This window comes from Aptenodytes patagonicus, chromosome 4 (genome assembly GCF_965638725.1).
Source record: "Aptenodytes patagonicus chromosome 4, bAptPat1.pri.cur, whole genome shotgun sequence".
Taxonomy (NCBI): domain Eukaryota; kingdom Metazoa; phylum Chordata; class Aves; order Sphenisciformes; family Spheniscidae; genus Aptenodytes; species Aptenodytes patagonicus.
In genome coordinates this window covers 9,083,250-9,104,202 of record NC_134952.1, presented here as the reverse complement: position 1 = coordinate 9,104,202, position 20,953 = coordinate 9,083,250, and the positions used below count along the sequence as shown (strand labels likewise).

At 48.8% G+C, this 20,953-nt stretch overlaps 1 protein-coding gene across 1 annotated transcript; it reads left to right on the top strand.

Annotated features, from left to right (window-relative positions):
- The first annotated feature begins 1,115 nt into the window (after nt 1-1,115).
- LOC143159248 (uncharacterized) lies at nt 1,116-19,995 on the top strand. Its single transcript, XM_076335795.1, has 9 exons — nt 1,116-1,226; nt 8,639-9,124; nt 10,388-10,523; nt 12,840-12,928; nt 14,705-14,768; nt 15,806-15,894; nt 16,720-16,832; nt 17,306-17,462; nt 19,673-19,995. Exons 1-9 carry the CDS (start codon nt 1,175-1,177, stop codon nt 19,822-19,824), a joined length of 1,338 nt encoding a protein of 445 aa, XP_076191910.1. The 5' UTR covers nt 1,116-1,174; the 3' UTR covers nt 19,825-19,995.
- The last annotated feature ends 958 nt before the right edge of the window (nt 19,996-20,953 follow it).

Below are 20,953 nucleotides of genomic sequence, written 5' to 3'. Positions count from 1 at the left end.
ACCAAACTGACCCTACCTGGGCCACTGTGAGGAAAGCTTGAGGGCTTGGGTTAGAGCACTCTAACTGTTGGCTCACCACGTCAAGCCCTGTGGAGGATCTTGGAGCACAAAAGACATGGACAGCGCATGACAGTGCCTGATCTGCTCACTGAACATGTGGCTGGGGGGGCTCTGCATGTGGAGCATCTACAGTCCTACATGAGTAGCCAGCTCTTCCCTGAATTTGGGGGAAGATGTGACATACGTGAGATGTGGCATGCAGCTGTATGCAAAAGGAAATCCTCTATCACAGTGGAGGCTCAGCAATGCTCGATTACTAGCCGATGGGGGCAGAGGGAAATGGGGGGGATCTTTCAAAGCAGGGCTGCAAGGTGAGGAAACCATGGGGACATCTGTGTCCTTGGGCAGCATGGGCACAGGCAGGAGGACCCGGCCTCAGGGCATGAACAGCAAGCAGGATAGCCACCAGATAATGTGGAAAATGGGATGGGGCCTCGCTAAACTTAATGCCCTCACCTCAAAATCATCATCATCATCAGGATTGTTGAGTTTGGTCCTGATCACAACAACTCGATGCACCAAGTTTGACACCTTGGGGACAATGAGGGGGGAGTTAAACACTGATTGGGAAAGCTCTACACTCATCAGAGGGTGAATTTTGGTTATGGCATGGTTGGTCTCAGTTAAAATGGGAGCTGCTTTGAACTGTGGACTCTTCTGGGGTTATTTCTCTTCTTGTTTTTCTTCTTGCAGGAAATCCTGGGTGTCTAAAAAATGCAATCCTTTCACTTGACAAGGTCACGGGGGGCTGGCTAGCAGCCAGGCACAGGGCTCCTGCGCAGCTCTGCCCATTCCTCTCTACGAGCCCATCGCTTCCTCCAGGACGCTTCTCTTGCATGTATTTTTGCACGCCGTGAGAAAAGGCTTAGATTTGCTCTTCTGCTCAGTATTTAGTTTGTACTACGCATTGAAAAGGCCAGTAACATCTTAAGACCTGTTGCAGCCTCCGAATATAAAACCCCCCTTTGCTGGGGGGAGGTTGACTTAACTGAGCCACATGATCAGAGTCAGGTGACAATATTGGGCACAAAACCGGAGGAGAATAAACAGTTGGGTGTAGGACATTAGCTGCTGATCTTGCCTTTTGACAAGCTGTGTTACTCCTCAGGGAAAAATGAGTGCCTGGCCCTCTCTGCTTTGGAGCTTAACCATAGCGTGTTTAACAGGTAGGTCTTCTGGAACTGGCATTTCTCTTCACTGGCTGAGCACAGAGGTGGGTAAAGCTGTAACGGGCTTGTGAAAGCACTGAGCTTCACCATCTCGGGGTGCTGCAGAAGGGCGGGGCAAGGGGGGGGAAGGCAGGAAAGGAAATAGGTGTTGAAAGATAGGCAGTGTTGGAAGTGGGCTGAATATGGTAAATATAAAAACTTGCTTTTACAAGGAAAAAAAAAAAAGAGGAAAAATAGACCCCTGTTACTCTGCATGTTGAGGGTTTGCAGTGGCTTCTTCATGGCCTTATCTTAAACCCCAAGGAACAGGATGCCCCAGTATGTTCGCTTTCTTGGGGTGTTTTGGTAACTGGGTCTTTATAAGAGAAAGAGCATATATAAAAATACAGGAATATTTTTGTAATCATGCCTCTATCTGCTCCTCTCCTTGTTCTCCTCACCCTTTTGTACTGTTTACCTATCAAAAAAAAAAAAATTTGCATTCTTACAGTTAATGTTTTTGCTACGTGGGATCTGCAAAACTTGTTGCATGTCAGATCATGTACCTTCCAGGGCAAGTCTGGCCACGTGCAGTTGGAAGCTCCTTGGGGTGAGGTGCTGCCCTGCTCCCTTCTCACCGCAGTCACCTGCATCTGGGGGGTTGGAGGCTGCCAGGGGCCCTGCGGCCGCCTCGCTTTTGGGAGTATGAACCCATCAGCCCTGTTAGAACCACTTGCATTTTACAGAGTTCCTTGGCAAGGGACAAAACTGCTCAGAGCAATTACCTGGCAAGCCTCAGCTGCATGCATCCAGGGCAGTGTGAGCATGTACCAAGGTACAAGCTGTAGTCTGGCACTCTCCTGAAATTAAACAATTGGGGGAAACTCTCCATTTCAGGAGCCAATTATTCACCTGTTGATTCAGGAGCCTATTATTCACCTGTTGAATTCACCAAAGATTATGATTATCTTCACCTAGATCTGTAACTGTTGACTTGGTCATGTTTTGTTTGGCTCGAAGGATTAGTTTTTCAGAATGGCAGGCTGTACAGTTGTGCAAGACGGAGGGAAGAAAAAAATAAGAGAGTGTCCATCCTATTTCTGCATTTTGTGAGTTCCTGGCCAGTGCCTGTGTGCCTCGCAAGTCGGCAGGACTGCCTGCCTTACAAGTCGGGAAGGATTAGCTCTGTAGTTAAGAGTTCAGTAACCTTCCCTGACATCCTCAAGGCTCTTTGTGTGACGCCTTGGCACGATATTTCACTCCAAATGACCCATCCTTGAAGTGTCCCTGGAGACACTTTTGTTGATTCACAGTGTCCCTAAAAAAAAAAAAAAAGTCTCTAAAAGCAGAATCATTGCTCCCTGGCGTAGACAGTGTAAGTGCAGGAGAGGCAATGGTCTGATGAAGCTAAGGTGGTTTTGAGTATTGTTTTTTCATACCTGTGATACTATAACTGGTAAAGCAAAACATCACCCATTTTTACTAGATGCTCAAAACTATTTTTTCCAGCCTGTTTACTTCTTTTTTTTTCTCCAGAAGTTGTTTAAATGAATTTATGAAGTACTGGCTACTGAAGGCTATTGATGGCTACTGAAGTTTTGCAAGCAACTCTTTAATGACTGTTTTAGTAACATGTTATGAAAAGATATTTTCCATTAAAAAAAATCCATTTTAACAGTACCACCATTTAACACCAGAACCAACCAAACAATGAAAGCTTACAAAGAGGCAATATTCAACTAAAAAAATATTGTTTAAAAAAAAAAACCAACAAAATTCATCCAGCTTTGTGCAGTCCAAGGTGTTTAAATCCCCTGCAGTGTCTCTGGCTGGCAGAGCTGAGCAAACGTCAGGGACAGGCTGCTCCATGGGAGATCAGACTTTGATCCCAGTGGTCCTTCTGAGAGCTTTTCCCGGGAGAACTTGATGGTGCCCTTGACTTACTGCTAGTGTTTACTTTGAGATCAGTTTAATAAAACTCGGGACTAACTCAGCTCATTGCCAGATGTGAGGAAAGAGAAGCAGACTGACTTCAGCCCTTAAGGCAAGTGAGTCAGACAAAGGGAATTGTGCATCTCGGTCCTGGGTCGAGGCATGGCCCAGGTAGCAGTGTCCTCTGTGGATACTGCAGAGCTGCTCTCCCTGCCTAGGACCAATGTTGGCGTCTCCAGGTCACTTGGATTTAGAATCATAGTATCATAGAATAGTTTGGGTTGGAAAGGACTTTTAAAGGTCATCTAGTCCAACCCCCCTGCCGTGGGCAGGGACATCTTCAACTAGATCAGGTTGCTCAGAGCCCCGTCCAACCTGACCTGGAATGTTTCCAGGGATGGGGCATCCACCACCTCTCTGGGCAACCTGTGCCAGTGCTTCACCACCCTCAGTGTAAAAAATTTCTTCCTTATATCTAGGCCCCTTTGGGCCTGGGGCAAACAAATATGACACAAAACGATCACTGTTAAATTCAGCATCTCTGTTTTGGGGGCTACAACAAGAAAATGTGGGCAGTTGCCCAGACGGCGGGGTGCTCATCTGCTGCTTTACTCAATAGTTACAGAAAGATGGGGTTTTGCGCTCAGTGGAGTACAAAGCAGGCAGTATGCAATCGGAGGGAGCACTCCCAATGAGCTCTCTCCATGTGATCGCAGCTTTGTAAGGACTCTTTTATTCAGTGTCCTGATATTGCTGTAGAAATTTAACTAGAGTTATTAGTCAACTTGGTCTGTGTGTTGTTGTTGGTCATACCACAGCGGTGCTAAGCACTGGTACCCATGGTGCCCGGCCTCACGTGGTGTAGCCCAAATTGAGAGAGAAATCGAAGGCTGGGGGAGAAGCAGGTTTGGGAAAAGCCTGCAGGGACCTGTGGGTCTGCAGCTACCTGGTGCTTGTGCTGTCACCACTCAAAGGTGTGGCCCCTCTGAGTCTCCAGCTTCTCATCCTGCTCGTGTCCTTCTTTGTCCACACCTTGCTGTCGGGTGTCAGCTGTGCTCTTTGGGCTCCTTGAAACCCATAAAGCAATTTCTTAAAATAGTCCTTTTATTTTCCCTGCCAATGGCCACTTGTTTTCAGCAGGCCCTCTTGCTGTGGTGGCTTAGCAGATGTGTGCTGGTTGTGAGCATGTAGACACCATGGTATCAGCCACAGTCGCGTACTGACACTGTATGAAGTTGCATGTGTTCAGAAGCTGCAGTTACTTTAGAGTAAATCCCTGCCCTAAGTTTCTGACCCAAGCTGATGTGACAGCTGCTGTGGAAGGAGCTGGTTGTTTTGGTTTTGCCTCATTTGCCTCCCTGGGGCCCGGGTCAGAGACATCACTAGGAAGCTCCCTGGTTTGGTACGGCCTTCTGATTACTACCCGCTGCTGGTTATACAGGCTGGCAGTGATGAGGTTGCAGAGAGAAGTCCTGCAGCGATCAAAAGGGACTTCAGGGCACTGGGGCGACTGGTTGAAGGATCGGGAGCACAGGTAGTGTTTTCCTCTATCCCTACAGTGGCAGGGAAGGATACTGAAAGGAGCAGGAAAATACACCTGATCAATGTGTGGCTCAGGGGCTGGTGCCATCAGAGGAATTTTGGTTTTTTTGATCATGGGGAGGTTTACATGGCACCGGGCCTGCTGGTGACAGACGGAGTTCAGCTGTCTCACAGGGGAAAAAGGATCATGGCTCATGAATTGGCGGGGCTCATTGAGAGGGCTTTAAACTAGGTTCGAAGGGGGAAGGGGATAAAACCAGGCTCACTAGAGATGAGCCTAGGGGTGGCGTGCCAATGCCGGGGGCGAAATCGATAGCCCAGCTCAGGTGCATCTACACCAATGCACGCAGCATGGGCGGCAAGCAGGAGGAGCTGGAAGCCATTGTGCAGCGGGATAGCTATGACTTAGTTGCCATCACAGAAACATGGTGGGGTGACTCTCATGACTGGAGTGCTGCAATGGATGGCTATAGACTCTTCAGAAGGGACAGGCGAGGAAGGAGAGGCGGTGGGGTGGCCCTGTATGTTAGGGAGTGTTTCGATTGTATAGAGCTCAACGATTGTGATGATGATAAGGTTGAGTGTCTATGGGTAAGGATGAGGGGGAAGGCCAACGAAGCAGATATCCTGCTGGGAGTCTGTTATAGACCACCCAACCAGGATGAAGGGGCGGATGAAGCGTTCTATAAGCGGCTGGCAGAAGTCTCTCAATCGCTAGCCCTTGTTCTCGTGGGGGACTTCAACTTCCCGGATGTCTGCTGGAAATACAACACGGCAGAGAGGAAGCAGTCTAGGAGGTTCCTGGAGTGTGTGGAAGACAACTTCCTGACACAGCTGGTAAGGGAGCCTACCAGGGGAGGTGCCTTGCTTGACCTGCTGTTTACTAACAGAGAAGGACTGGTGGGAGATGTGGTGGTCGGAGGCCGTCTTGGGCTTAGCGACCATGAAATGATAGAATTCTCACTTCTTGGTGAAGTAAGGAAGGGGGGCAGCAAAACCGCAACCATGGACTTCCAGAGGGCAGACTTTGGCCTGTTCAGGACGTTGGTCGAGAGAGTCCCATGGGAGACGGTCCTGAAGGGCAAAGGGGTCCAGGAAGGCTGGACGATCTTCAAGAAGGAAGTCTTAAAGGCGCAGGAGCAGGCTGTCCCTGTATGCCGTAAGAAGAACGGGCGGGGAAGACGACCGGCCTGGCTGAACGGGGAGCTCTTGCTGGGACTCAGGAAAAAAAGGAGAGTTTACCGCTTGTGGAAGAAGGGGCAGGCGACTCAAGAAGAGTACAGGGATCTCGTTAGGTCGTGCAGAGAAGAAATGAGAAAGGCAAAAGCCCAGCTAGAACGCAATCTGGCCGCTGTCGTTAAAGACAACAAAAAAAGTTTTTACAAATATATTAATGACAAGAAGAGAGCCAAGGAAAAACTCCATCCTTTATTGGATGCGGGGGGGAACATTGTCACCGAGGATGAGGAGAAGGCTGAGGTACTCAATGCCTTCTTTGCCTCAGTCTTTAACAGGCAGACCAGTTATCCTCAGGGTACTCGGCCCCCTGAGCTGGAAGACAGGGACGGCGAGCAGGATGAACCCCCCGTAATCCAAGAGGAAGCAGTCAATGACCTGCTACACCACCTGGACGCTCACAAGTCTATGGGGCCGGATGGGATCCACCCGAGAGTGCTGAGGGAGCTGGCGGAGGTGCTTGCCAAGCCGCTTTCCATCATTTATCAGCGGTCCTGGTTAACGGGGGAGGTCCCGGACAACTGGAGGCTTGCCAATCTGACGCCCATCTACAAGAAGGGCCGGAAGGAGGATCCGGGGAACTACAGGCCTGTCAGCCTGACCTCGGTGCCGGGGAAGATTATGGAGCGGTTCATCTTGAGGGCGCTCACAAGGCATGAGCGGGACAACCAGGGGATCAGGCCCAGCCAGCACGGGTTCATGAGAGGCAGGTCCTGCTTGACCAACCTGATCTCCTTCTATGACCAGGTGACCCGCCTAGTGGGTGAGGGAAAGGCTGTGGATGTGGTCTACCTGGACTTCAGTAAGGCCTTTGACACCGTCTCCCACAGCATTCTCCTCGAGAAGCTGGCGGCTCACGGCTTAGACAGGTGTACTCTGCGCTGGGTCAAAAACTGGCTGGACGGCCGGGCCCAGAGAGTTGTGGTGAATGGAGTCAAATCCAGTTGGCGGCCGGTCACGAGCGGTGTTCCCCAGGGCTCAGTACTGGGGCCGGTCTTGTTTAATATCTTTGTCAATGATCTGGATGAGGGGATCGAGTGCACCCTCAGTAAGTTTGCAGACGACACCAAGTTGGGCGGGAGCGTTGATCTGCTCGAGGGTAGGAAGGCTCTGCAGAGGGACCTGGACAGGCTGGATCGATGGGCCCAGGCCAATTGTATGAGGTTCAACAAGGCCAAGTGCCGGGTCCTGCACTTTGGCCACAACAACCCCATGCAGCGCTACAGGCTTGGGGAAGAGTGGCTGGAAAGCTGCCCAGCAGAGAAGGACCTGGGGGTGCTGGTCGACAGCCGGCTGAACATGAGCTGGCAGTATGCCCAGGTGGCCAAGAAGGCCAATGGCATCCTGGCCTGTATCAGAAATAGTGTGGCCAGCAGGAGTAGGGAAGTGATTGTGCCCCTGTACTCGGCACTGGTGAGGCCACACCTCGAATACTGTGTTCAGTTTTGGGCCCCTCACTACAAGAAGGACGTCGAGGTGCTGGAGCGTGTCCAGAGAAGGGCAAGGAGGCTGGTGAGGGGTCTGGAGAACAAGCCTTATGAGGAGCGGCTGAGGGAACTGGGACTGTTTAGCCTGGAGAAAAGGAGGCTGAGGGGAGACCTCATCGCTCTCTACAACTCCCTGAAAGGAGGTTGTAGCGAGGTGGGTGTTGGTCTCTTCTCCCAAGTAACAAGCGATAGGACGAGAGGAAATGGCCTCAAGTTGCGCCAGGGGAGGTTTAGATTGGATGTAAGGAAAAATTTCTTTACTGAAAGAGTGGTGAAACATTGGAACAGGCTGCCTAGGGAAGTGGTGGAGTCCCCATCCCTGGAGGTATTTAGAAGACGAGTAGATGAGGCACTTAGGGACATGGTTTAGTGGACATGGTGGTGTTGGGTTGACGGTTGGACTCAATGATCTTAGAGGTCTTTTCCAACCTCAATGATTCTATGATTCTATTCTATGATTTGCTTAGTACCAAACTGCTAAATTAAAACCAACTTGCTACTTTTCATGTTTAGTTTTATGGGTCTCTCCTCCCTTCGGAGACTGGAAGACACCCCCCGTGGTTGTGTGCTGAGAGATGGCTTTCACCAGCCGATAGCGTTTCAGTCCGCTACGTATCACAGCAAAACAACTTGAACTGCAGTAATACCCCTTTTCTCTGAAGATTACGGCTGTCCCCACTCTGATAGGGGGATTTCAGAATCAAAGCAAGTCTTGGCCTGAGGGTTCCCTTCTGGTTACTGGATGTATCTGCATAACGGCCTAAAAAACCCAAAAAAATCCTAAACCCATGACTTTTCTTTGCTGATCCCTTTAACGGAGATGGGATAAAACAGCCAGCTACTTGACAAGCATCTCAAATCAGATTGTCTCGGGATCTCAGGGTAAACTGTCTCAAGGAGCTGCCGCTAACAAAATTGTTTCAGGCAATTCTCACACCCTTTTATCTAAGAGAGTCGGACCTCCTGGACACTGGCATCTACTGAGTTCTGGACTTGTGGACCCTCTAATTTATTTGCTTGATAAGTCTCTCGTGTGGCAGGGATGCTCAGATGTTGCCAATGCTGTTCACTTCCTTGTCTCTGTATTGCTCTGTAGTGGAATGTAGCAGAAGGGAGTTTCTGGACATCGAGCAAGGATATATGGGTTAAGCAGTTGGTAAAGACCTAATGGGAAGCCTCCATTAAAGGGAGAACAGTAATTTGGCTACTAATGATGTTTTTTTCTTCTCTTAGGTATCGCTTTAGGCCAGACGACCACTACCCAGGCCCCTATTGCATCAACACCAGTGCCTCCCAGTGCAACCACCGCCCAGGTCCCTGTTGCATCAACCCCAGTACCTCTCAGTGCAACCACTACTGCGGCCTCTGCTTCCTCAACTGCCTCTGCAATGCTCTCAGCCGGAGTGGCATCAACCACTGCAAACCTTGTTGCGTCCACAGCAGTGCCGTCTGCTGATCCAAGCACAAAACAGCCTGCTCAGACTCTACCCACCACCATGGATGTGACCGTCCTCACCTCTGAGAGCACGGCCACCTCTCAAGCGCCTACAGGACCGATGGCCGTGTCCACCAGTGCCCCAGCATTCCCTCCAGGCGTGACCACTTCTCCTGGGGTCCCATCAGCAGCTCCGTTCCTTACCACCACCAAGCCCTCGAACTGCAGCAGAATGAACATGACAGCCTGTGCCCGCTGCTTCCCAGGGACATTTCCCAACGAAGGTAAGAGTGATCGCCCCGGCTCTCATGTTAGGTGGAAAAGTGACTTTTCAAGGGAAGTGAAACGGGCACACATTCTCGTGTTGGAGGCTTGGACATGCAGCAGGAGTGGGAGTTAATTCATTGCACCTTTCTTAAGTTAAAAGACTTGGCCTTTGCTGGCCTTGTGCCAGCCTCTTCCCAAGACTTCCCCAGTAGGATGAAGAAGCGGTAGGGTTGTGGCTGCAAAGTGTAACACAAGTGCAACCTGATTTATTGGCAGGAGGATGCTGTTTTGAGGCACAGTGCCAAATATAAGGACAGCTTCCAACTATCTGTCTCAAATGCTTGAAAGGGAATCTCTGCTATAGAAACAGCCTTTTCACTTGGGCTTGAGAAACCACCCAGTCAACCTCTGTTGTGGTCAGGAGTACATAATATTACCTTTTTCAGAAGTTATTTATGTGTTGTAATGTGGTTAGTTTGGGGGTTTTTTTAAACACCACCACCCCAACCCTGCAAAAAATCCCAATAAATCCCTAAAATACAAGCCATGTACTTTTTGCTTACCACTGCAGAGCACTTTTAAAAAGAGGAATAAGCAGTTCTGATGCTTTAGGGTAAATCTGCAGAGGACAGGAGGTAATTCCCACCTCCCTCATGTGCAGGATGTTTATCCACAGGGTCTTCTCCACTTGCCCGTGCTTGGTTGCTGCAGCACCAAGGACTGGTTCCTGCGAGCAGTGGGATGGCAGGTCTGATGTACGCAGCTACAGCAAATCCCACCCAATTACTCCGCATAGCTCGGATTTGTTTTGTGGAGCAGAGTGGGTGAGCTTGTGTCTGGTGGGAATGCCGTGGTACCTGTGCTCAGAGAAAAGCTGTTGCTGCTTAAGGCAGATTCTCTGCTCTGGGGTTTTACTCTTCCGTTCTGCTTCCCACAAGCCTAAGTTATCAGAAAACTAAAGGAGTATGTATTTTTTGGTTTTTCGTTTGTTTTGTTTGTGTGTTGGTGGGGAAACAAGGAAAACCCTCCAGGCCTCTCAAATTAAAAGAGGAAAAAGCAGTCATCTTAATTACCAGAAATCCATGTTGATAGTCTTGAGACCTTAGATCATCTTATGGCTGTTCTTCAGCTTGCTAACAATGCACAGCAGCATCATTAGCATTAATATTACAGTTTTCTACCCAACACTTCTCCATTCATTGCAGTGACCTGTCCTGACAAGCAAAGCGGTTTAAGTCAAGTCTCCCAGTCCTGATCCTGACCTTTTTGTTCTGATTTAGGCACCTTGAGCTGCTTGTGCTGTGCGGGGGGCTCGTGCACAGACCCCCGTGCCTGCACTTCCTGCCCACTGGGCCACTACCAGCCTGAAAGTGGGCAACCGTCGTGTCTGCCTTGTCCGCAGGGGCGTTACGCCAAGTAAGTGACTGAGCCCCTGGGCATGGGGTGGTGGATGCTCTCCCTCAAAACACTTCCCAGCCGGCAAAATCTCCTCCTTTGGGCTGTGGGAAAAGTGGTGCCAGGGTAGTTTCTCAGTGGGAAGCACGGGGTTTTGCATCCCCCAGAGAAAGAGGAGGTCAGGGCTTGCTGTGCCAGCAACCATCCATGGCGCGAAACACTCAGCAGCAGCAGCGAGAGGCTGTGTGCTCCCCAGCTTCTTGCAGGGCTCTGTGGCAAACTGGGTCAGGGAGCTCATTCACTGCAAAGCCAAAATAGCTATGTGCCTGTTAAACTAACCTATAAACAGTCCAAACCCCGGAGAAAGCCCCAGGCTGCCTTTGGGCTGTGCTTCAAATGAGCTTCCCGTGGGGCAGGTGGAGGTGTGAAGGGGTGCACCTCTTCAGCACTGCTAAACTCTTCTCACCAGGAAACCCTGGTGTGGGGAAGCTTGTGCCAAGGGCTTCCCAGCAGCTGGCTCCAGCGCTCTGCAGGCAGCCCTCTTTTTCCATGGTCTTTTGTATGTATTGGGAGAGAATACGTTTTTTTGTGACAGAGGGACACTTGGGAGTGAAGTGTGGGTTCATCTCCTTGGCTTTCCTCTGGGATACCTCTGGCCAACTGCCTTAATCTCTGTCCTTTGCCCAATTACTTTCTCAATCTCTATTTTGTCGCCTCCGAGGGATCTCATTACATTTAAGTCGCTGGCAACTAAAGCAACATCCTTAGCTGATACAGTGTGAAAAAGCTAACAAGACATCCCAGCCAGAAGCCCAGCCTTGCAATTTCACCAGGCTGCCTCGACCTGGGGACGCTGTGCAAGTGTTCTCCGGCTGCGGGGACATGCACATGTGCTGCTCTCACCATTTCCCATCATGTTTTCCCTTGGTGTATCTGATGTCTTCTGCAAGCAACCAGTGGGTTTTGTCCCTCGGGCGGCTGCAAGGACAGGAGGGGTGGCGAGAGCTTCCCAGGACCTTGTCCCCTGCAGAGTGGCTCTATTCGGGTCAGCCCTGGGGAGAGGGGAGGGGGAACAAAAGCTGGCCGTGGGCAAGGGCGACCTGACCGTGCAGTTTGTTTGCAGCAGCCCCTGAGTTTGAAGCCCCCAGGTCGCTCCTCCATGCTCCCCCCTTGCTCTTTGTGCTGTGAGGACCTGCCTTACCTATTTCCCCCCCAAGTGCTTTAAAAAACCAATCAGGATCAGTCCCCAGGGTGCCGCACAAATGCTCCTGTTGGGATGTCGGAGAGGATAACGCAGAGCCGGGGACCAGAAAGGAAGGGTCAGCAAACAGCAGCTGGGTTTACGCATGCTGGAGGGGGAAGACCAAAAGAAAGGGGGATGCGGGGAAGCGGAGGGGAGGGGGTCCGGCAGGCGCAGCGTGTGCATGGCCATCTCCATGGCAGCCGCCCGGGCCTCAGGGCTCCGATGGGATCGTTTAACATTTTTGTGGTATTTGGAGAATCCAGGCTCCCCCGAGCTTTGAGCGGCTCTGGCTGGCGCAGGCCCTGTATTAGTTTGTTTTAAGCAAAGCATTTGCTATGTTTCCAATTGATTTTTATTTTTTTCCACAAATCTCTCTCAGCCCTGGGGTTTCTAAAGGAATTAAAGAGCATGTCCTTGTTTTCCTCCAAAGCATCCCTGAGTATGTTAACAAATTCTTATACCCACATGCTTGTTGTTGGGGATTTGGCTCTGTTGGCGATGAATGCAATAGCTTTCCTCTTTCTCTGCCTTTCCCTCTTTTCCTCCCCCTCCTCCCGGAGGTCTAACATATTACATCCCCTTTCCCACAGTCCCTGTTATTTAAGGTCAGGAGACTCACACATCCGTGCCTGTGGTTTAGCTCCCTTTTTCGACTCCTAAGTGACCTGACTTTCAGCAATGGAGCAGCTCCTTTTAAAATTGATGATAGATGCTGAACATCAAGTACCTCTCCAATTCAATTCAATTTCCAAGTGTGGATTTAAGATCCTGACTTTAAACCAAGGTTTTTAAGCCTGTCTACAACATATTTTCAAGACCTAGAATTCAGACTCAAAACCCCATCCCTTTCCATACAGCCCACAGGCACAGGGCATCTCTAATGTTAATAATACAGAAAACTTTATTTTTTCAGTGGACCTTTAACATTCAGGCGAGTTCAAATTGCTGTTTTCTGCCTGAATGCCTTCATTATAATTACCCTGTTTCTAGACTTGTTAGTGAAACAAAGAGTTGTGCTCTGCTCTCTCCTCTTAAAGTGGATAGAGGCTCGGGTGGCCTAAAATAGCACTCACCTCTGCTCCCTTCTCTCCTAGCTTCACAAGGAGCACTGCATGCCTTCCCTGCCCGCCTGGCCATTACGCTAATGAGTCTGGGGCTGCAGCCTGCAGAGCATGTGAGAAAGGTAGGCTTTGATTTGTATTCAACCCAAATGCATTTTCATCAGGCTATGTGATGCTTTTTCCCATGGCCAGATGCAATTACCAGTTAACTTAAAAGCACCGGAGAGTAAACAGGTTATTTTGTTCAGACTAAAAATAGAATAGCTGATCTTTTCCCATGCTGTTATTGACATTTTTATTAAAATGAAAAGAACAGATCTCAGAGTCATGCTTCTGTTTGCAACAAGGTAGTACTAATGCTGCAATGAAAGCCTTTTCCAGAAAGTCGGGAAAGAAGTTTTATGAAATTCAGTTGTAGCACAAGGGAGAGGAGGGTGTCAGGAAAATAAAGTATTCCCCTATTTTTAATGGCAAAAATGAGTCTAAACCATCTTTGTTTTCAGTTAGGCAATCTTCTGCAGTCTGAATATTAAGTGTAATGCTGCTCTTATTCCCCAGACATTAAAAACTGGGTTTTCAGCGAGCTACTTTGCACCTGGCTAATGTAATACGAGCCTGGTACAATGTGTTCACGGGCAGCGTAACAACATGTTCAAAACAGACTAGCATTTACTTATGCAAAAACCTAATTAACACATGCAATGCAGCAGCTATTCTGTACACAAATTAAGTGCTCCTCATACATGCACAATTGTTCTTTTGAAAATCCGCCCACCAAACTGTTTGTCTGGTACCTAAATCTTGGCTATCACTTGCTAAGTTTGGGAGGAAAAAGGTCTAACTGGTGACAGCGCTGTGGTATGTCACTCCCTTTACTCAGAAAATTTGAACACTGTGTTAGACCACAGAGGAGTCCATGGGGGTGGCCCCTAAATCATGCGATTATAAATTTTAAAAGTTCCTTTTTTGTTGCAGGGAGAGGGAGGTTTTGTTTTCATCCTGCTCTGCCACAGCATATGCTGCTTGTTGCAAATCTGGGCCAGTTTGAAGGGCGTAAGGCAGATCTTACCCACACCACTTCCAGCTCCTCTCTGAACGCAGGCACCTTGACTCTGTCCCGTGTGGACCCATGGCAGTGACCAGTGTTGTGCATCATCAAGCACCTTCCCAAAAACACCTGAACTCCCAAGTGTTTTTCTGCCTTTAGCGGTTCCTGTTGGCATGGCAGGGACTCACAAGCTGGGTCCTGCCTGCCCCCTGCCCACGGCTTGGGCATTTCACTCCTTCTTGTGCTTTGGGGAAGGGTCTGTACATGTCCTCCTGCTCTTCGTGGTCCTGGTGGTGCAGGGAGGGAGAGTGAACAGCAGATTGCTGTGCTGAGCAGAGCCATCCTGGTTGGTGGGTCTTGTGTCCTTCCCATTGGGGGGAAGGAGATGTGCCCCAGACTTCCTGGGGTGGGGGAACCCCTGGAGGGGCTGGGGTGACCGGAGGGGTTTCCCCTGGCCAGAGACTTGCTCCAGCTGAATAACCGAGGAGTCGGCACTGGGATCACCTATTTCAGCTTCGTTCCAGCTCAACGTGTCATGCTGGGAAGGTTGACAGGTCTCTCTGTCTCCCTGGCGGGGTTTCGGATGCGAGAGTGACACCAGGGAAATCTGCCCAAGCCCCCCCACGCTTCCCTCAGCATGGCAGAGGTTCTTAAGAAACTTTTAGTGCTCTTTCAGGGCTTTTGACAAATAGAAGCCCAAACATCCTGAATTAACCCATGAAATCCCACCTGAAGCGTGTTGTGGGGAGTTGATTTGGTTGCTTGTAAAATGGAGATGAGCAAATATACAACGATGTGGGGCAGTGACGGTGGAGGAAAGATCCTGAAGCCTTACTCTTCTCTTTTTCAGGCTATTTTAGCTCCAAGCAAAACGCAGCTTTTTGTCTGCCTTGCCTGCCTGGATCATTTTGCAAGTAAGAAGTCTACTTGTGATGCTGTCCGTCAGGCGGACAGGGAAGGGTGGTTTTCTTTTAGCCACTGAGCTAGAAGACCCAATGTAGTGGCCAAAGGCAAGTCACCTGCCACTTCAGCTGTAGGGACATTGGTGCTGAGCCCTGGTGAGAGAGGGATGGGACGATGGAGGGGAGGATCCTGGCTGGATGTGGAGGTACCCTGGGATGAGGTGGTAAAGCATCAGCTTGCAACCCACCTCTGCCATCCCCTCTTGCCGATGTTGCTACGTTGCATAGGTATTGCGCACCACTGATAAACAAACAGATGCTGGCACAGGGATCGAGCTGAGCATTGCTCTGGGTTTTGTAGATTTAAGCTGAGCTGATGGTTTGTTTATCCTGAGTTGAGATGTGCAGAAGGCAGTAGCTAAACTATCCCGGCTGCGCTGTTACCTTCAGGGTGGGAGAGGGGTCCTGGGAGAGGTGCTGGTGGGGTACCTCGCAACAGGCTCCACACCCTGCCATGTAGGGATGCCTGCATGGAGGTTGCAGAGTTTATATTCAAAGCAGGTGAATTGGCATGTGACTACTTACCTTCCTTCTGACCTCGCTTGTCAGAGATCTGCGTAACATGGACAAGCATGTCCAGATCTCTGCTGAAATTTGATTAAATTGCCACAAGACCAGATCCAGGACTTACCTGGCTGTATCTCCAGTCTCTCTCCCAACTCCCTTCAGTACCCCTTGACCAGTTCCAGCCAAGTTTGCTAAGGAATAGTGACTTCTGGGATAGCGAGTTCCTACAAGTTTCATGCAAGTAAGCAACCAAAGAGAGGACAGAAATGTTATCATGTACCCAGCCCTAATTAGACATGGGAGAAACCACACTGGAGAGAGACACTGTGACTGCCCACAAAATGGCAAAAGCTTAGTTCCTGGTAGACCCTGGAGACTTCAGTCTGTGCATACATAAGAGAGCTGGCTTTGGTGGGCTGGGCTGGTCTTGGAAGTGCTTGTCCTGCAGCAAGCAGACTGTCTGTCTCCTCTCCCCTCCCCAGCACCACCAGCTGCATGGCGTGTCTGCCTTGCCTTGGTGGGCAAGAGGCTCTTCAGGAGGCATCGGAGGAGTGCATGCCTTGCCCGCCAGGTAACTTCTGCAGCGGAGGGTGGGGGGCTGCGATAGCCCAGCTGGGAATGCACAGCTTCAGCATCAGAAGGAATTGATTTCTTCCTGCATCTCCTTTGCCCCAGCGGACCCTGGGGACAGGGGGTTTCCTGAGGCTGGGAAGCAGCAGTGGCAAAGGGGACAGTCAATGAGGGGAACCGAGGAAATGACTCTGCTCCTTGCATCGCTGTCTTAAATAACATCAAAGCGCAGCGGGTGAATCAGTGTGAGGGCAGAGCGTTCCAGGTGCCCCCGCAACCATGATGGCGAGCCTCCTTTCCAGAGGCAGCACCAGTGATTTCTTGTAGTCAAGTTGTGTTTTAAACATGCAGAAAAGCATTTACCACTTTGAGACCCAGGACTTCTGTGACCCATTATTCCCACAAAGCTTAGGAAACTGAGCTGTGCTTTAAACTTTGCTCAGCAAGTTTCAAACAGCTGGAAAAGGTGTTTGAATCCAGAATTAGAGAGGATGAAACACTGCTGACCTCCAGCTGCAACCTTCCCTCTGCTTTAAAGCCAGAGCTCACTACTAAACCCATCTCCCACCGTACTCCTACTCACACTTACTCTGTTTGCCAAGATCTAACCCCAGATATCTTTTAGTCCCTCTGTCAGCCTGTGTTCTCTTTCCTGCCCCTTTGCCACCGAGCAAGGACCAAAGACCAGGCTCAGCTTTTGTCATGCACATGAAGTATTTAATGGTCTTTCTCCTTGTGGCTTTGAAAGCTGAATCATCCATATGCAATTGCAAAGGCCCCGGGGTCTAGTCCCCGATCTCAATTTTGTGCTTATTTGCTATTTTAGGTATGTTCAAAGGTCCCAGCGACAACAAATGCAAGCTTTGCAGGATGGGAGAATACCAATTACAGCGGGGCAAGGAGAGCTGTGAGCTGTGCCCAGAAAATCACTACTGCCCTGTGAGTCTCCATGAGCTGGTTTGACAGCCTGGATTAACAAATATAGCTGTCCCATGACAAGCTAAATACGCTTCAATTAACACCATTTTTATCTGAGCCTATTTCCTTTTCTTAAACATAGACAGAGCCCTGATGGAGGGAGATAGTTAAAATTATGACACCAGGAGTCTGGCTTTGTGCCACCCTTGGAGCTGCCTTGTCTCACTGGGCCATCAGGGGAAAGTCAGAGGATGGTGTATCCATTAACAAGGGCGTTTGATGTATGGACATGCTGTATAATGACGCCTTCTGCTCTTCACACTACTCTGAGTAACACCACAGGGGCAGATGGGCTGAATTTAATGATGGCAGGTTCATTTCTTGGTTATTTTTCTTCTGTTTTTTTCAATGCTGAAGCGTCACCTCCCTTCACACTAGTTACCTCTGCAGTCTTCCCCATTTGCTGGTGCTGAGTTACTTCTTCTTTTGGGCAGAGCCCAGATGTGAACCCGGTCAAGTGCCCTCCCGACGCCTTCTGCCCCATGGGCAGCGCTGAGCCGGCATACTGCATGGAGGCCTTTCTTTACAAGGCAGGGGACTCCTGCCAGCTGACTCCCCTGATGGTCATTCTGCTGGCTGTCTTCTCAGCAGGTAAGTGTCAGTCTTCTCTGTCCTCTGGTAAAATTAAGACCCCCCTCTGCAGCTTCATGTTATGCCAACAGTGGTCTCCGGATGGCGTATTTTATGTTTCTGGAAACCTGGATTTCTAATAATGGTCTTTTTGGCTGCTTTCAATGCAAATTATAATCCTTTCCCCATTTGTAAGAAGGAATATTGCTGTATTTGCTCTGAAGGAAGGCTAGCAACAACATGCTGAATGTTTGTTGTTTGTTCTTGGGAAGCAGGTGTGTGTATGGACCCTAAAACAGGAATTTCTTGGCTGCCCCAAAAGTAGGAAAAAGGACAATGTCCTTTTGGTATGAGACTTGAAGCTTCTTAAAAGCATTCCCCCCTGTAACTCTTGCCGCAGCATCCAGCAGGACAGGGTGCTGTCAGCTTGTGCAGTGTTGGTTGTATCAGTGCTGTAGTGCACCTTGTAACCAACAGAATGAAAGACAACCAGCACCCACTGCGTGTGTGGAGCAGCCCTCATCCCAGATGCCACCTGCTATAACTCGCTCATTAGAGCAAGCCAATGGGTGGATGAGCTTTTCCACCTGGAAGCTACACCATGAATACTCATTCCAAAACAATGAATATGCATTTGTAGTATTAGCAAAGGGAAAAATAAGAGTTCTGTAGTTTTTAATCAAAGTTTGGGGAAGGTTTAGTCAGAGATAACAGTTATGATGCAAATGAGCAACTGTTACTGCTATGGATTGCAAAAAGGGCAGAAGAGCAAGCTGGGAAGAGGGACTCATCTGTGCGCAGGCAGATGGAACAGAAACCCCACTGTGCGTGCCACTTATGCTACCAGCTCTCTTGACACAAGATTTTAATCTCTCGGTCATAGAGATGACCAAGTCATCGGAGGATAAGGAATTACAGCCTCATATCCATGGGTTTCTGTGTTTTAAGTGCAATACTTATGTGCCTTCTGAAGACCCATTCTCCAGTCCAGCTCACTGTTGTTAAAAGGCAGGGGGGAGATAAAAGGGATGTGTTATTCCCTGCAATGAACAAGAGAGTGCAAAGCTGCTTCTCCAACAACAAAGCAGGGCTGGTTGTTCTCATCAGACTCCTCTTGGCACCTGAGGAGAGGACTCCATGGATACATAGGAGGAGAAAAGGACAGCAGGGGCTGGAGGGGCTGTAGCTCTAGCAGCGCTGGTTGACTGCTCTTCTCCAGAGGGCTGAAATGTCCTGGTGGGAGCGGACGAGGGTTGTTCTCACAAGCTGTGGCTTGGAACTGTGTGAAAGCTCCTCCACTGGCCCATATCCCCTTGTGCCAGGCTGTAGTCCAAAAATCTGCCAAAACAGATGCCATCTGAAGCGAGTATTAATTAGAAAAAGTAAATTAAAATGAAGTGTATGAAAAGCCTGTCCACAGAGGGACAACGGCCCATTAACCAGCATTTCTGATAAACGAGTCTGAGGGTCACAGAACAGCATTCCTCAGTGAAGTCCTGCTTTGCTGAGGAAAGAGCTTGCTCAGAAGAGGGGTACAAGAAACAGCCCACACAGGAACCTGTGAGTGTTTCACGGCTGGTCTAACAGATCAGTTGTTTACCATGAGACTGTCAACTCATGCAACCTAAATTTGGACGTATTTGTCTGGCCATATTGCATCACAGTGACAGATTTGTGCTCTTCTGTTAAGAACAATTTTCTCTGATTATGCTTCTGCCAGAAACAAACAAACAGAATGTTGCAGGCCTTGGTATTTGCCACTTATTTCCATGTCTATGCCCAACCTAAAAGTAATTTTTCTTGACAGTCCTGATCTCAGTCTAGACTCAATGTTAATCTAGGTCAGTTACTTCTTGTGCTTCAGTGTAAGTAAGTGCTGCACAGAGCAAACTCGTTTCTCAACACGATCCTTCGGTGGGATCAGCAATGGATAAGATGCCAAGTGGAAAATAATAGTTCCAATGAGCAAGAGTAAATGGGAGTAGGAAAGCAAGTTACTGAATTATTTCATTAAAACCTGCTGTTATTCTCCACAGCTTCCAGAGTAAAGCTGAAATGTCAAAGTTGAGTATTTATTATTATAGCTAGCGAAACCTTTTTTTGTGCAGAGTAGGTAGGAGGAAAAAACCCCCTTAATTTACCAGAAGAGAATACCCTAGAAGCCCTAGAGCAAATGACACCTGACACTTTATCTTCTTGTCTGAAAATAACTACCATTCCTTGCCTTCCAGGTGCAATCCTTGCTGTCTTTCTAATAATTCTGAGAAGGTGGCAAGAACATAACAAGAAATCGTTAAAGTCCCTACTGCTACCCCGAGGCTCAGGACGACACACAATTTACGGGGGGACCGAGCACACAGAACCAGTCTATGCTGGCTGGTAGTGTAGGACATGCTGTCAGCAAGCACCATCTTCTTTTTTCCATGGGGCAATATAGATGAGTGTGTATGGGGAAAATGTTTAACCGTGAGCAACCTATTTCTGTATAGCTAAAATAAGTGCGGAGAAATAAAACTCAGGTTTTGAGTTGTGGCTACTTGTGCTAACCAACCCAGCTGCCTGCTGTACTGAAATGGATTGATAGAAGTCTCCCCCTTCAATTCCTGGCTTCATTCACAAGTAAATACTTTTCTCCTTTCCTCAGGGAAAAAACCAGCAAACAATTATATCTCTCCTTCCATTTCAACAGTCAGCTGAACAAACTCAGTAAGGATTGACTGCTCCAGTTATTAAGGTTCCTGTGATACAATGATCATTTCCACCTGAGCAGGAACTAACACAAATATGCTTCCTTTTAAGAATATGCAATTATTTTCTTTTTGCCATTCTGAAAACTTCACCATTACTTTAAGCAAGGGTAAGTTAAAGAAAGGGAGCCCAAAGCTTTCCCCTTCCTGTCAGCTGCAGGAAAACACGTGCAACTAAAATAATGGTTGATTCCTGGACAAGCATGTCCCTTTTGTTTCCTGCTGTGAGATGGTGCTTCATACTAGAGCTACAGAAGCAACTCAAAACTTTCATCGGATCTCACAGGAATTGTTTCCTTCTCCATCAAGCCACACCAGTTAAGACATGAAAATGCATGCAACCCTTGGGAGCCGAACAGAGCAGCAGGCTGCAGCCATGGAAGATGCCTTGCACATTTTTGCACGCCTACAAGATGTGCCTGTACTAAACCCATTGCTTAAATGTCCGTGCAAAGTTCTTGCCCTGATCCCTGACACTTGATTCATTCCCCACTCATGAGAGCAGCACGTGTGATTTGTACCTGTTTTCCCTGTACGGAGCTGTGGCACACCAAGCTTTCTCCTGTGCAGCCAGCCTAGTTCAACCATCTGGTTAAACTGATGTGATTCACGTTTTACAGGGACAATTTCAAATAGTGTAGGTGTTTGCGTGGCTGGTTAACTGTTCTCTTTTTAAAACTGTTGTTTGCTGTATTTTCCCTATCATGTTCTTTCTCATGGTGATGTTTAGCTTTCTGCACCTTATCCTCATGGCCATTTGAGGTC